The sequence below is a fragment of the Temnothorax americanus genome, unplaced genomic scaffold (assembly GCF_048541705.1).
Source record: "Temnothorax americanus isolate GAGA-0224 unplaced genomic scaffold, ASM4854170v1 Scaffold40, whole genome shotgun sequence".
In the NCBI taxonomy this organism is placed as follows: Eukaryota; Metazoa; Arthropoda; class Insecta; order Hymenoptera; family Formicidae; genus Temnothorax; species Temnothorax americanus.
The window spans coordinates 1,470,964-1,488,709 of record NW_027509548.1 but is presented as its reverse complement, the minus strand read 5'-3'; the positions used below and the strand labels follow the sequence as shown (position 1 = coordinate 1,488,709).

Sequence of the window (17,746 nt, the reverse complement as noted above, 5' to 3'; positions counted from 1 at the left end):
GACGAAAAATGTCTGTATAGAAATAAAAAAGAAAAAGGCCAATGATCGAGCATTAGTAGATGTTAAACCATAAAATTAATTAACATATGTACTGTCACGACTTTTTCACTCCCGGAACTCTCCGGGACGTGTGCCGGATCAAAAGGAGTAAGGAGAGCGGGATGACGGGCCTCTCCGACGATTCCCTCGCACCTCCGACATTTCGCGAAACAAATTTACCGTTGGGCGCCAGACGCGTCAACGCGCGTCCGCGAAATCGCGAAAGAAAACCCCAAAACGAGACGCAAAGCGAGACGTGCGGATGTGCGAGGAATCGGCTAGTTTGACCTAAGGGCTGGGGCGGGGGTGATGAAGGGCGGCGCGATATTCGGCGGGATGACACGCCATAAATAAGGTCCCGAACTCAAGCAATTAATAAATCAAAATAACATTTATTCGTTAGGAATTCGCGCGTGAAACAATAAAGGCCGATTCGGCTTCGGTCAATCAGACAAATCATATAATCAATCGCGCGAGCGTCAAAAATGAAACAAAAAGAAATAATGGTAGCGCGGACACCAGAATGAACGAAGTACTGCGTTATCGTATAGTAACGCGCAGAAGGCGCGGCGCTTAGATCAGAGAGATACAGTATGACGAAACTTACAATTAATATAAAACATCAACAGTAAACACGAAATAATCACGGAAATAGAAAATAAGATCTCGCAGGAAAGGTCGCGAGAGGACGATACCTCACGCTCGGAGCGCGTGAACGCAACGCCGGGAGTCGCACGAGAATTCTGTCGCCAATTATCTTAAGCCTAACGCAAGTATGGATCGTGGCGTAAACCACGTCCCAACGTAATGAGGACCGAACGCAACACAATAATGTGAGATTAAGTTCGGCGCGATCGCGAGGAGACGCGGAATACTGTAACAAACGCAAAAATACGGACTTAATCTAACGCGAGAAATGACCAAGGGTAGCGCCAGTCATTTGGGCGAATACAATACACTGTACACCGCGAGGTACTCGGCGTAGCGCGAAATACTGGAAAGGACGCGAGGAAAAATGTGTGGGATTACCGCGAGCAATAATAACACGCAATCACCGAACAACGCATCCGAACATAACTATCCTAACACGCACGATTCTCTGAGGCAATTAGCCACTCACAGACGGCCGATTAACGCGAATGATATGCCGAAGCGGGCTACAATGCAACCTAAGTAATATTGGGTAATCCGATACGCCGTGAACACGGAAGGCGCGAGACACAATCACGAGCGCAGACATTATACGAAACGGACTCGCAGTAACGGATTTCGCCACGAATCTATCGCGATCTCCAGAGGCTCGCAATCGCGTCTTTATCTCAATTCCGCGACCACGATACCATCCCGAGGCCCTTCACTCTCGCTGTCGATCGCCATTTGATACGCGGTCTCAAGGGACCGTGCGCGTCGCGATGTTACAACGTTTTCCCGGACGAGAGCGTGCACCGGAGGGCGGCGTCGTGGCGTTATATCTCGAGATTAATTACTGCGGGCAACCTCACCGATGTGATGTCTCCTCGTAGGGCTCCTCGCCGTCACCTCGTACGGAGGATCGTCGCAGCGTAACAGATTTTCCCGACTCGGGGCGGCTATCGCGTATTTTAAGAAGAACGTTCGGACTCGCCGACGGACGACCAGAGAGTGTTTCGCTAGATTCGCTCGATAGCGGAATCGATGCGGCACCCCCTTCCGTAGGGGCGTGCCAACCAATCGAGAGCGAGCTTGCAAGCTCGCGCGATATTCTAACGCAGGATCGTCGTAAGGTGGATCCTTCGGGGGCGCGCAACGGTCCCTCGGCGGCGTAGCGATTCCTCCAATTTGTCCCTGGGCAGCGGACTGGACTTTGTTCTGGCCGGTGTGCCTCCGATTTGACCTCGGGGCGGTGGCCAGCCACCCCGTGGGCCGGTATTGCGTGGAGGTAATTTGCTGAGGCCGGGTTTTTCCCAGGCGCCCGGGGCCCCGCTATCGGCGGCCTTGTCCATCGCTGCCTCATTCGCCGCACGCCTGCCGCGTTGCTCTCGCCGCCCGCGATCCAGTTAGCTTCCGCTCTCGCCACCCCTTCTCGGTCCTTGGTCCTCCCGGACCCCTCTCGTTATCGGTACTCCCTCGAAGACTCGCCGTGGTATGGGTGAGGCGCCGCGCGCATTATGATTACACATGAAAATAAGAGAATAGTCAAAACGCGGAAACGATATAGATTTTTGGCCTCTGGAGATCTTGTCGTCGCCTCTCTGGCTCGTCCCTGGGCGCAAATTTCCGCGCCTTGTGACGGCCGCGGGGCGCTGCCACGAAGCGGCGGGCCGCAACGTCACAGTACAAAGAGCGGAACGTTTCGACTTCACCGAGTCTTCTTCAGCAGTAGTATAAAATATTATAGGTTAACATAAATTGTGTATAGGTATTCGTAGTTACAAAAATATAAAATTCTTAGACCTATAGAGCCACATCACCGTTCGAGAGCCTGACGAATACATACTGAGTTTTTGTCGTTTTATCTACGAAGTCAAAACCGGAGATAAAATGTAGTCAGCGAAATTACATAATTAATTCCTCGTTTGGAGGCGAGAATAAATCGTGTCCAGTCTATAAGAAGTGTTCTTTTGTCAGGTTGTATGATCAAGGTATAAAAAGGATTTTCTGAAAGGAGATCGTATGTAACTGAATTAATTGTCGTAAGTATGAAATCCGTTAAAACTTACATGTATCTGTCAGGACGTAAAATGTGCGATGTAATGCTCTTTCTCGTGTTACGGATGTCAAGTGACTGCGCGGATTGTCGGGACAAACAGAGTTATAAACAAATAACAATGTATACATAAACCGAAAATTAGTTGAAGTTCTTGTGATTGGCTAGCTCGTCAAGTACACTAAAATATGAGTCATCAAGAAATTTTGTGTCTGTATTGGAATTGATCCCGTTTTTTTGTTTTTTGATGTGTAGCATCTCTGATATAAGTCTCTTATAAAAATTTGGTTCAGAATCGAGTATCGCTGTATTGTCCCAATCGAAAGTGTGATTGAATTTTGTAATGTGCTCGGAAATCACAAAATGCCTCGATGGATCCGTTTTGATGTTATTTTTGTGTTTGTTTAATCTAGTTTTAAGTTGTCGCTTTGTCTGCCCTACGTAAGAAACACTGCAATCTTTACATGATATTTTGTAAATTACATTATTGTTCAAAATTCCGGGATTTTTGTCTTTTTGTGCCTTGACGAACCTGCTAAGATTATTTAACACTCTGTATCTTATCATATGTTCATCGTTGTTATGTAAATGGACATCGTTTGTTAAGTAAATGGACAATTTTGTTAGATATGTTTTTTATAAACGGGATGACTATGAATTTTTTACTCTGCACCGTGTCGTCGCTACGTTGACTTGTATCCTATCATATGCTCATCGTTGTTAAGTAAATGGGCAGCTTTGTTAGATATGTTTTTTATAAACGGGATGACTATGAATTTTTTACTCTGCACCGTGTCGTTGCTACGTTGACTTAATGATTTAATTTTATTTATGTGTTTAAGTATACTGTTAAGCAGATATTTTAATAAGAGGGTACCCATTGTTCAGTAAAATGTTGATGATAATTTCAAATTTTTTGTGTGGTACATGGGGTGAGACAGTAGGATAGCTCTCCCCACTAAGCTGAATATTGTACCTATCTTGTGACAATCCGGGTGACCCGAGTAGTAAGAAAGGTATCTACCAGAGGACATTTTCTTTTGATATCAATCTATGTATAAAGTATTCTCCATAACGTGCAGAGACAGATCCAAGAAGTTCAAGCTGCGATCGCTCTCATAATCCACAATAAACTTTAGTCTCTCGTGATAACTGTTAAAAATATTTACGATGTCCTGTATTTTATCAGAGGGTGCTGCCATTATTATGTCGTCAACATAGCGGCGATAGAAAGTCAATGCTAATCTAATCAATCTCAGTGATGTTTCCTCTGGGTCTTGCATCACGACGTCAGCAACGATCGGGGATAATAGCGATTCCATTGGTGCACCGTAGGTTTGCCTGTATATCACGTTATTAAAAGTGAAATATGTGGACGTTGAAACAAACTCGAGAGCTAGTAAAAATTCTTTTTCGGTATTTTTGTTTTTTTACATATGTGATGCCAACGGTTGCTAACACTTTTGATTGCGAGATTTAGAGGAATGTTGGTGAACAAAGACGTTACATCTAATGAGACCAGGACATCCGAACTGGAGATTTTTTTGTTGGAGTGTTCTCTGTATAGATCAAAACTGTTATCTATGTGACCAACCGCATGGGGAATGTTTTCCGAAATTATACCATGCAGATATTTTGCGAAGGCATATAAAGCTATGTTTACGGATGAGACTATAATTCTAAAAGGGTGATTCTCTTTATGAATCTTTGGGAGACCATAGGCTTTAGGTAGAAGAAAATTGCTAGACCGGAGTTTATACAAATCTTGTTTGGAAATGTAATCCTTCTGGTGCCATATCTAATAAATTATTTAATTAATTTTCTATTTGTTTTGACGGATTTTTGGTGACCACCGTGTACGTATTGGTATTATTTAACATATTTTCAATTTTTTGTACATAGATGTTTTTATTTAAAGCTACTGTGACGTTACTTTTGTCACTCCTTGTAAAAATAATATCATCATTTTCAGTACAGAACCGTTGGGTCGTTTTTTGCATTGAAAATAACCTATTGCTGATTGTATCACTAGTCGGTTTCGTATGTAAGAAATTATGGAATTGCGAGATGACACGATTACGTATTTTAGTAAGATTTTTATGTTGTGGCGTCTAGTGTTGCCTTCGATGTTCTTGATAAATTCATGGATAGCTTTCTTTTTATTATAGTTCAACGGAAAGCAAAACTGCCTCCAAGTTGTAATAAGTTTGTGACCTCAGAAGGAATTTTCTTATTAAAAAATTAATGAACTATTTGTCGTATGTGTTATCTAAAATGGTCACCCCATGTACCACACAAAAAATTTGGAAATAATCATCAACATTTTACTGAACAATGGGTACCCTCTCGAATTAATCTTCAGGAAAGTCAATCTGAGATTAAAATATCTGCTTAACAGTATACTTAAACACATAAGTGAAATTGAATCATAATGGGAGCTTTCCAGCAAGCGACACAGGTCGACACAAGCATCGTTCTATCTTTCTTTTTTGGTAATGAGCAACAAAGATAAAACGATACTTGTGTCGAGTTGTGTCGCTTGCTGGAAAGTTCCCTAAGTCAATGTAGCAACGACACGGTGCAGAGTAAAAAATTCATAGTCATCCCGTTTATAAAAAACATATCTAACAAAGCTGCCCATTTACTTAACAACGATGAACATATGATAGGATACAAGTCAACGTAGCGACGACACGGTGCAGAGTAAACAATTCATAGTCATCCCGTTTATAAAAAACATATCTAACAAAGTTGCCCATTTACTTAACAACGATGAGCATATGATAAGATACAGAGTGTTAAATAATCTTAGCAGGTTCGTCAAGGCACAAAAAGACAAAAATCCCGGAATTTTGAACAATAATGTAATTTACAAAATATCGTGTAAAGATTGCAGTGCTTCTTACGTAGGACAAACAAAGCGACAACTTATAACTAGATTAAACAAACACAAAAATAACATCAAAACGGATCCATCGAGGCATTGTGTGATTTCCGAGCACATTACAAAATTCAATCACACTTTCGATTGGGACAATACAGCGATACTCGATTCTGAACCAAATTTTTATAAGAAACTTATATCAGAGATGCTACACATCAAAAAACAAAAAAACGGGATCAATTCCAATACAGACACAGAATTTCTTGATGACTCATATTTTAGTGTACTTGACGAGCTAGCCAATCACAAGAACTTCAACTAATTTTCGGTTTATGTATACATTGTATTTGTTTATAACTCTGTTCGTCCCGACAATCCGCGCAGTCATTTGACATCCGTAACACGAGAAAGAGCATTACATCGCACATTTTACGTCCTGACAGATACATGTAAGTTTTAACAGATTTCATACTTACGACAATTAATTTAGTTACATACGATTTCCTTTCAGAAAATCCTTTTTATACCTTGACCATACAACCTGACAAAATAACACTTCTTATAGACTGGACACGATTTATTCTCGCCTCCGAACGAGGAATTAATTATGTAATTTCGCTGACTACATTTTATCTCCGGTTTTGACTTCGTAGATGAAAAGACAAAAACTCAGTATGTATTCGTCAGGCTCTCGAACGGTGATGTGGCTCTATAAGTTTAAGAATTTTATATTTTTGTAACTACGAATACCTATACACAATTTATGTTAACCTATAATATTTTATACTACTGCTGAAGGAGACTCGGTGAAGTCGAAACGTTCCGTTCTTGGTACATATGTTAATAAATTATATGGTTTAACATCTACTAATGCTCTATCATTGGCCTTTTTCTTTTTTATTTTTATATTCATACGAGCGTGGTTATTATTTTTATTTTTATTTTGTCCGTATAAATTTTGTAGCCAAGGGTTCATTCTTTACAACGGTATACCACATTTCACTAAAATTATTTGTGTTGTTAAAAATCAGCACCGAAAAATAGTGACGATTTCGCCCTGGTCTACCCTAATATAAATAATGTTTTTAAAAATTCACTTTTTATTTAACTTAAATTAATTTAATCTTAACTTTTAACTGATTGTGAGTAATTTTTTAATACAATTTTTAATGTAACTAAATTATAAAATTAATTTTGTTTAAAAAAAATTAATTTATTCATTCAGATTTTATATTTAAGACCGTCTTAAGAGGTTTACACTACAGTAAACACCTGAAAACATAAGGTAACTTTGGAAATGTTTTGTAGCTAAATAATTAAATAAATAAAAATTTGGTTTTAAGGTCTGTGTTCTACATGTCTTAAGCTATATAAAACAATTTTTGCTTAATTTTTTTGTATCAAAATGGCGGTGCTGGAGCTCTCCAAGTGGAACTGTTTATTTCTGGAGGTCCTCCGAAGCTTGCAGCAGAAGTGCAGTTAGTTTTTCACCTATTTGTAAGTTAAAAAACAAAATCTTTTTATAATCTGCATTTTTGTTAGAGAAGTACACATGTATTCTATGCCAAATCACCGAAGATTTTCCTCGAACATTTTTTATTTGGCGAAAAATTTTTTGTGTTTTTATACTAAATAAAAGTAACTTCCAAAATTTTTTTTTAATTTTTATCTCTACCCATACTTAAGTTATTTGATCTATAAATAAAGAGAAAATTCAAATATTTTCTATTTTTTAATTGCATTTTTACTTATTTTTATTATTGAATTACTTTTTAATAAAATAAAGTAAACGCTCGTGTGCCAAAATAAACTGTAAGAATAAAGGCCAACGATCGAGCATAAACGTGGATGTCAAATTAAATTTCGTTTATTAAACATAAGTATATATAGAACGGGACGTTTCGACCGCACAGGGTCTTCTTCAGCCGATACAAATTAAATAATTACATAAAGTCGCGCAATAATCAGTAAAAACGTGAACGGTAAAAGAAAACAGATTCGATGGAAATAACAAAGTCATCCGGATTCACATCTTACATGAGAGCGTTCTAATGGTAAAATATAAAATTGTATATATGTATATAGATTTCTGTAGAGTCAATTGTGGAATGTAAAATTGTATATACTTGAATTCGCAAGTCAGTAGTCAGAGGTAAATCCATGATTATTCTTCGTTGATTGGCGAAAACGAACCAAGTCAGTTATTAAAGGCGTTGAATCTTATGTCCGACGACGGTGTGGTCAAGTTTAAACTACGTTAAATTACAGAATTAGATCGTGGTCCGATGTTTTGCGCTCTCACGGTCGATGTTAGCTCCTTTCTGTCTCAAATACTAATGGCTTGGGATGACTTTGTTATTTCCATCGAATCTGTTTCCTTTTACCGTTCACGTTTTTACTAATTATTGCGCGACTTTATGTAATTATTTAATTTGTATCGGCTGAAGAAAACCCTGTGCGGTCGAAACGTCCCGTTCTATATATACTTATATTTAATAAACGAACTTTAATTTTTGACATCCACGTTTATGCTCGATCGTTGGCCTTTATTCTTACAGTGAATTACTTTTTTAAAAATAGAATATTATAAACTGTTAAATGGGAGTTCCTCCGTAGCCCTCGGCGGGGAACAGGTGGATAAATGGTAGGAGAGTGAAAGGAGATGAAGGGAGAGATTGAGAGGTGAGGAAGGTGTTGATTGAAGGGGGTAGATAGGGAAATGCGAAAGGAAGACGGGAGAATGGAGGCGAAGCGGAAGGTGATCTGGAGGAGATGGGAAACGTTGGTGAAGTAACACGTGGAAAGTGAGGTTAGGGAGAAGGGCGGGATTGAAGGAATGGAGGTAGCAGCCCAGGTCACACGACAAGGGAGCTGAGCGAGTTGGCAGCAGGGAGTATCGATCGGGCGATCGATCGATCTGTCGCGAGACAGAGGGATTATCGATGGATCGAAAGATCGAAGGGGCCTGGACAGATAGACAGGTGATGGAAAGAGAAATAGAGAAAGCGACGGAAAGGTAGAACGAGGAAGGAGAAGAGCTGAGGTGACAAGCGTGCGTGAGCTGGACTTTGGAGGCAAGGAGAAAGGAGCTAGGAGAGTAGATTAAGGGTGAAGATGGACGAGGATAAAGCGGTGGAGGCGAGAGTATGGATACGGACAAGGACGAGGGCCATAGGAAGAAAGGAGAGTAAGAGGGAGGTGGGAGGAGCGGGGACGGAACAGGGGGGAAGGCGGCTAGCGGGAGGAGGGAGAGAAAAGGAGGGAGGGGAGGAGAGCAGTGACAGAAGGGAGGGAAGCGGAGAAATGACAGAAACAAGGAAGGCGGAGAGAGATGGGTGGAGTAAAGAGGAGTGGAGGGGAAAGGAAGTGGGTTTTTGTTTCAGAGCGAAGACGGAATAGGAAGGAGGGAAGGCGGCGAGCGAGAGGAGAGAGAGAGAGAAGGAAGAAAGGGGAGAGAGCAGTGACAAAAAGGAGGAAAGCGGAGAAATGGCTGAAGCAAGGAAGGCGGAAGAAGATGGATGATGAAAGACGAAGGGAGGGGAAATAAATGAAATGTAAAGTCGCATATGGCCAGGGCGCGTAGGGGAGTGATTTGTAAAATGTTTGGGTACGTTCCTCATAAAAAACGCCTTGTAAACCCTACGGGGATACACAATAAATCTACATACATACATATAAACTGTTAAATGTTAAAATATTGATTTTTGTAGAAATGGTGAACACATGAAAAAAAGTTTCATTTTTACCTAAAAAATTTAGTGAAAAATTATTTATAACGTTTTCAATCAATCGTAAAAATCATATTTACTTCTCTATATATATAGAAATTGAAAAACGTGATTTCGAGAATACCGCGTTTAAAGTTTGACTAACAATTATTTCGTATTTAACTGTAGAAATTTTTAATTTATCTTTACTCTGCGACGCCTGCGCCATACAGCTGTCCTCCCAGATTAATATTTTCTTCTTGTTCCTCTTTCCTTGAAGATCTAGAGATCCTACGAGTGTCTTTAGTGGCATCCGTGAGTGAGCGTTCAACAGCCTTGATGCGGTGTGCGTCTGCCTCGATACAGAAATTGAAGCAATTATGGCCCACTAGGCCCACAGTCAGTGTTGTAGCACTTGCATAGTTTCCATTATACTTGACAATCCATCATTAAATATAGAAGTTGCAATATTTGATGCAATGTCAACCACGTTTTTGCCACTTGAGGATGTTTTTGGACTAGCACCATGTACAGTTACTGAAGCTTATTATTTAATGGTATGGGCCGTCGGACACAAAATTCCTCAGGCCCTAATTCATATTATGAACCTAACGAGCTCAGAAGCCTTAAATCGTTGCGCACTGCTCCGAACCATTCGATGGCGCTACGACTTGTTTTAGAAAATCGGCTCTAAAACCACTTAAAACATTTTTTTACGTATAACATTAATTAAAATTTAATTTTAAGACTCTAAAGTATCATTTAAGACAAAAATTTTTCGATTTTTTGAAAATTTTACTGTGGTGTAATCCCTTAAGTATGTACAATTTTAAGATGTCATAAACCAATCGTAGAGTCGTATTATCATTTTAAGCCATTATTTAAGACGGTCTTGAAATAAGAATTGACTGAGAATGCCGGCCTTAAAGTATGTTTGTTGATTTAAACAGAAAGATCGCGTGTTTAAAATAAAGTAAGAAAAAATGTTTATAATATATAATGGTAATTTATAACATCCTATAACCATATAACAATTTATAACATCTTATAGAATTGTTAAAATTTTTCTATACTTTTTAACATTTTATCTTAAAAAATGACTTTGTCATAGGAATTGCAAAATTTCCCTTAAAAGCTTTCATCTTAACCCAAAATAAAGCTTTTTACAAAGTTTCATTAAAATCGTAGGTGGACATATTTGGGACTCCACCCCATCGGGGCTCATCACTTATACTTTAGCAAAAATGACCAAAAACGCGTTTTTTTGCGCATTTGACCTCAATTTTTTCAAAAACCAGATGTGATAGAAAAATTTTACTAGCAGATTTAGATTCAGCGGCCAAAAATTTATAGGAAACGACTCGAGGAACCCAATCCGCATCTGATATATCGACCAGTGTAATTAACCTTTTCGCTTCTAAGGCGGTTATAACCGGCATCCATGCGACGACTTGTAGGTACTAGCATTGGCTATGGCCGGTATAGCCGTATTGGTACTAACTCAGTTTGTAGCGTATTAAATACACACAAGGTTTAAAATAATGGTAAAATATAATTTTAAAAATAAATATTGTTTTTGTGTAAATTTTGTTTTAAACTTGGAAATTTATATTTTTAATGCAACGAGATAAAACAGTGGAGTTACTACCTCGTCGCTTCAAGGCGAACGCTGGTGACCTATACTGCCGTACCTCATAATCATTATTCAGCCGACGCCGCCGCAGCGAAAAGGCTATAGACTCTAGATATTAAAATTAACGAGTAACAAGAAAAAATGGGCTTTGAAGGTCAAACGCGATTAGTTAATACTATGTAACGTTCAATTAATAATTTAATATAAATTATAAATTGTGTCGGTTTTACTTTAAGTCATCTTTAGCGACGCGACAATAGATAAATTAAATAATTTTAAATTCTCCGACGAGCACAAGAGAATTGAAAATTTATTGTATAAAGATAGTGTAATTTTCAAGGGAAATACCAGAAAAATTTATATTTTGCAAAATGGATTAGAAATGAAAGAAATAATCGGCAAAGAGACGTGAAATCCACTCACTTAATCAAGACTAGAAAACGCGAGTTTAAAAAACTAAAGCCTTGAAAAAGACAATAAAAACTGAGATATTTTTTAAGCAGTGGTGATTGATATAATTGAGACAATGATACAATCAAAGAATGGACTTGGTTCCAAATATTTGCTGATTCGTCCGGCTGTCAACCGTTAACTGAAGACAAAGGCAGAACATAACTTACTTTTGTTGTACGTACTTTTTGTTGTACGTACTTTATGTTGTACGGTGAAAAGCGGTGTAAATATAGGTAAAAAGGAAGGAAAAGAAGAGACACTAATGACATAAACATTAAAATTAATGACAAAAACTTGATGAAAACCCATAAAGACACTCTCTCAATCAATTCAATGAAAAACGTTGTGTGTAAAATATCCTACAAAGATTGCAATCCTATGTGGGACAAACGACGAGACAACTAAAAACCAGAATCTCAAGCCATCGCTACTCTATCCGCAGGAACACAGCTACTCTTTCTGTCATTATGAAACATAGAATCAATTACATGAATTTAATTGGGATAATGTGAAAATTTTGGGCAATAAAAGATTTTTATCCAAACAATTAGTTTCCGAAATGGCACACATAAAACTTCAAACTAATGGAGTTAACTCACAGAACAGATACAGAGTATTTACATCATGCATATGTCTCAATTTTAAGTATTGTTGCGTGCGCGCTGCCCGGTATACTTCCCTGACTCCGAGCTGAAGCGTGCAACGGGCCGACTTTCGTCAAGATGCGAATCGCCCTTAGTAACGCCTGTTTAGAAATGTTGATTGCCCGATGTTCAATTAAATATTGATTTTCTACCAGATGTTGTTTATACCTGATGTTCAGATTTAGCTGGGATACCGTCACGTTCGGACGTGTTATCCCGAGCCCTCTGTATTATCGAGCCATTTATTAAAGAAGTTCCTTTCGGAAATAACACAACGAGTCTTTCTTTATTTCTGTGAGAGTGACGGAGTGCGCGCCGCGAGTGCTTGTGAAAGAGTGAGAGACCCGGCGAGCGCAACATTTTGGGGGCTCGTCCGGGATTGAGGAAAGACGAGCCGCGCTAAACGGAATATGACCTCGACCGCTCTCACAAGGAAACGACTCCGGGCAGCGACTCCTCCACTGATCCCAGAGATGACGACGGAGGTGATCACGCTTCAGGCGGTGATGCAGGAGATCCGCGAGATGCGCGCGGAGCGCACGCAGAGAGAAGCCGAATTCGCGGCGATGGTGCAGCAGCGTGACGACGAGCTACGCCAAATCCAGGAGAGGATCTCACAGCTAAGTCCCTCCAATAATTTTGCTTCGGGCGAAAACGCGAGTAGCGCGACGCGAGAGACGGGCGCGAGTATAGACGCGTCCGGGGACCAAATCTTTCGCGGCATTAAATTGAAGCCCGATACCTACGACGGGACCGCGCCGTTACGCGAGTTTCTTTCGCAATTCTCGCTCATCGCCGTCGCAAATAAGTGGAATGAGACGGAAAAGGCCATCGTATTGGCATCGTGTTTACGTGGGAAAGCACGTTCATTGCTTGATTCTTTTGCCGACGGGATTGAATCCCTCTCTTACGCGGAGTTAAAGGCAAAATTGGAGCTGCGTTTCGGGGAAAGCGAACTTACACAAAACTATTATCTCCAATTTACTAATCGAAGACAGCGTCCGGGCGAAGATTTTGCAACGCTGGGTGCAGATCTGGAGAGATTGTCGCAAAAAGCGTACCCCGAATGTTCGCATGAAGTTCGCGATAAAATCGCGAGCTCACAATTCGTCGCCGCGTTGTCCGACGGTTTCGTGAAGCGTACCCTTCAAGTCGAGGGAGTAACGTCGCTTCGAATAGTGATCGAGCTTTCGAAGACGCTCAGATTTATCAATCAGTCTGAGTCTGAGCCCGTACTCTAATCGTTTATTGTATGTTCTTTGTTCAATTTTTCTGCGTTTAAAAAATGTTGTGTTACAGATTCCAACATCGATTTGAAGGCATGGCGACAGGGGAACTGAAGAAGTTGCTCCTGAGAAATTTTTCTGACTGTCTCTCTCACGGTTTTTGACCGTGGTTTTCCCGTGAGACTGAGGGCGAATTCCGAGACAGGGGACAGAGTGCTCTTAGAGCGATGGGTCCACGGAAGCTATCCCCCTCTGATCCCGAAGAAAGAAGACCCAAGCACGCAAGACTCAAGAGGGAAGAGGAACACCGGCGGCGAAGCCCGGGGTTGAGCAGGATCTTCGCGTGGAGCCTGGCCAGCTCTATAAGAAGAGGCCTTGAGAAAACCCGGAGACGAGGAATGGACGGAGCCCGGTAACCTGAGGCAGCAGCCCAGGGTAGGGCAGGAAACCGTCCAAGGAGCAGTCTCCAAGGAATTTTAGCAAGCTGCCTCTCTGATTGTCGGGACGACAATCTGAAGAAGGGGGGCAGTGTTGCGTGCGCGCTGCCCGGTATACTTCCCTGACTCCGAGCTGAAGCGTGCAACGGGCCGACTTTCGTCAAGATGCGAATCGCCCTTAGTAACGCCTGTTTAGAAATGTTGATTGCCCGATGTTCAATTAAATATTGATTTTCTACCAGATGTTGTTTATACCTGATGTTCAGATTTAGCTGGGATACCGTCACGTTCGGACGTGTCATCCCGAGCTCCCTGTATTATCGAGCCATTTATTAAAGAAGTTCCTTTCGGAAATAACACAACGAGTCTTTCTTTATTTCTGTGAGAGTGACGGAGTGCGCGCCGCGAGTGCTTGTGAAAGAGTGAGAGACCCGGCGAGCGCAACAGTATTATAAATCTTGTCCATCACGTTTACTCTTTTGCCGTAAAAATTTCAGTTGTTATTCTCCGGATTTATATTGGCGACTAATTTTTATTTCTGTTGTCCTATTGTAATTAATTTTCATGTTCATGTCATTCTCTCTCTTTTCCCTTTCTTTTCATCAAAAACGTTTTTTTACCGTACGTACAATAAAAGTAAGTTATCAACAGAATAATAAATTTATTTCGCCAGTGAATAGAATAACAATTAAAGTAATTTAAATCGACCGTAACTGGCAATATATAACACCTTTACCGATATGAACATTGAAAAATCAACTGACCAAAACCTATGGTCGAAATTAATAATGTCTCGATAATCGGAAAATGTGCTGTGTGAATCCGACAAACCAAGTTGGCTCACAGTTTTTCAATGTTCATATCGGTAAAGACGTTATATGTTGCCAGTTACGGTCGATTTAAATTACTTTAATTGTTAAAAATAAGTTATGTTTTGCCTTTGACCTCAGTCAATGATTGACAGCTGGATAAACCAGATTAACATTATATTATATTAAAATTTTAGTCAAATTGGAAACAAATGGTTTTTAAGATCTAATGGTTATTATCTTGGTTTAAGAAAACATGGTTTTGAGGAAAACGTAATTAAATTTTTAATTTTAAATAATTTTAAAAATCAGAATTTTTTCTCTTACCCTCATTCAGCTATTTCTGGACCATAAGTCTCCGTAGCAACATGGTTTTTCTCCAAAGCTTTTTTATTCCTAATTTTTTTGCTGTAGTGCATGAGTTATGCACGTCCGCATTTGAGATGTGGATGCAATTATCTTGCTAACAGAATATGATAAAATATCCATTATCTGCAGATAAGATTTGTAACCGTCATTGAAGATGCATATTGCTATGTAAACTGCAATTTTAATACGTGTGCCGCTGAAGAATATTTTCGGTGCTATTCTTTATCAAGTTGTTCAAACTTCCGTTTATATTTTACGTAGAGCTTTCGATGCAATATTCTAATAACAATTCTTCTATACTTAAGTTCTTATAAATTGAATTGTAAGAACTTAATTGGATATTGGATCGATTGCTTTAACAACTTTAGCATTTTTCATTGCAGCGGTGATTTTATATGTTGATATTGCTCCAATTCATTTTTCTAGGAACATTAAGAATCAAGTCCTTGTGGACACCAGTGATGTTGTGGGTTTCCATTGACGAACTGCATATGATAAAAAATGACTCAAATAGTTTTCTTCATTTTTTTTTCACAAATTGTGTGTTTTGTGTAACTGTAAGACCGTAATAAACGTTAACTTATCGATTAACACCGTTGTCAGTTTATCTATGGTGTCAAAATCTTTCGTATTTATTTTACAATCACGGAGTTTTTTACTCTATTTTAAATGTCCTATTTTTTGTCATTTGTATATTATTATAAGCAGTACTGTCGATTATTCCTTTAAATGTTTTACAAACGTTTACAATGTAATCAAAATATGCGACGTTTTGCGTTCAAATTGCTATAACTCCGTAAATTTTTATCAGGTCAATATAAAACTTTGCACGTATTCTAAAAACATTGCACTTTTAAAAAACATTTTTATAAAATTTTATTATTTTTATTTATTTGTCTTTTTTTAATTAAATAATAAGGAATTTTTCTTGAAAAAAATCATTCAGTCATTATTTTAGAATATGTTTAGCATTTTTCTTGTTCAATTATACAAGGGTCTCGGTTATGCAAGGTGTATGAACTTCAGCAATGACTTGAAAAGTATCCATGCAGTACGGCGATGATCTTCGTCGAATACCACGGTCCTCGTTATTCGAGGAACACTCCTCAGATCAGAAGCGGGGCATCTCACCGGATTTCTCGGTAATGTCGATATGATTGTTATCATTGATGTTTTGTTTTTTATTTTCAACATCTTGTTTGTTATTACCGATATCTTGATTATTAACTTGATTATTATCTTGATTATTACCATTAGCATCCTGATTATTATCCCCGATGTCTTGATTATTCTGGTCGACATGATTGCTGTTGTCGACATTCTGGTTGTTATTATCGACGTTTTGGTTATTATTGTCGATATCATGATTATTATTTCTGATATTCTTATTGTTATCATCAACGAGATTTGCACCCTCTGTATTTTCTGTAGCTTTGTTGCCGTTTATGCCGTTCCTTGTCCTTCGTTCACCGAATTGTTGATGGTAATACTCCTCGCGCATTAACTCATTGAGATTACGCCATTGTAAACACATTATCAAGATAAATGGCTTACGGATTTCTTTGTTGAAAATCGCATAAATAATGGGGTTTAACGCACTGTTGCAATAACCGAGCCAGAGAAACAGAGACGATACTGAATGCGGGATATCATCAGGTTTGTAGAATGGCCTGATTAATGCCAACATAAAAAATGGCAACCAGCAAACAACGAATGCACCAACAATGATACCCAATGTGGTGCTGGCCTTTCGTTCACTTCTTCTTCTCCTCTGCTGGCGTCTGTTGCAAATGCAGACCCGATTATTACGAGTCCTCAGTATCCGTATTGATTTTTGTAGTCGATTTTCTTCGCGCTTGCCGATGAGGTGACGCTTTGGATTTCCGACCTGTAATAAATAAAACAATTTAGCAAACCAAATGATGTTATTTGCATATAAAATACCAAAAAAGAAAAGAAAAAAGTATTCTAGTTAGAATTGCATTATTTCGATATTTGTCAATTTTTATTCAAAAATTCATATTGTTATAACATTGATAATGATGTAAATAAATTCAAGCCAAAAAGTTTTATTTTTTTCTAAACACCATTTACCGGGGATGGTGTTCGGGCGTCGCTTTCGCCCTGAATCTGGATTCCGCTCAGAGTTGAGCGAGAAGCGAGGATAACGCGAGTCGTAAATTCGCGGGAGGAATGAGGATTAAAGCACTCGAAACACAATGATTGCACAAAGAAATATATAGTCTTTATTTCAAGAACGGAAAAGACGCGAGGGGGAACAACGGATCGTGCGCCGCGGATTCGGAAATCTTTTGAGTCGTTCGTACTTTTCTGCCAGGTATCGCGAACGGAAATCTTGTCTCAGCTTCTCGCATCGAAGCCTCTCGCGGAGCGGAGATCTTGTACGCGTCGAACGGAAATCTTGATCGCGCGGCAGAAGAACGATCGCGAGCGGAGCACGACCGGAAGTTTTTGGACCCCTCGCTAAGTAGTACACTTAATGAAAAAATATAAGTAACTTTGATCCGCACTTTAAGACGAAACGAGCGAGTAGCGATTCAAGCAGCGATTTAAGAGGGAGAGAGCCGTGCTGTCTTTAGACGAGGATTGATACGCGACGACTTTCGGCTATGAGTTCTGGCCCACGACTTGAGGCTAGGAATCCTCAGCAACGACTGACTGTCCGGCGAGCGAGTTCGCCGTTTACTCAAGAGGGTTGTTTTTCAAGAACGAACGCGCGATGAGAGCTGAATCGCTATTCGTCCGTATGATCACATCACGCGTCACAACAGCCGTTTCCGTGCTTCGACAAATAACGGAGCACTCTCGTAACGCGTGATCGCGATCGATGGGCTTCGA

At 39.6% G+C, this 17,746-nt stretch overlaps 1 protein-coding gene across 1 annotated transcript; it reads right to left on the bottom strand.

Annotated features, from left to right (window-relative positions):
- Nucleotides 1-15,809: 15,809 nt before the first annotated feature.
- On the bottom strand, nt 15,810-17,262 carry LOC143902797 (uncharacterized). Its single transcript, XM_077415971.1, has 2 exons — nt 17,215-17,262; nt 15,810-16,775 (listed from the first exon to the last, which is right to left on the bottom strand). Exons 1-2 carry the CDS (start codon nt 17,260-17,262, stop codon nt 15,999-16,001), a joined length of 825 nt encoding a protein of 274 aa, XP_077272097.1. The 3' UTR covers nt 15,810-15,998.
- Nucleotides 17,263-17,746: the final 484 nt, after the last annotated feature.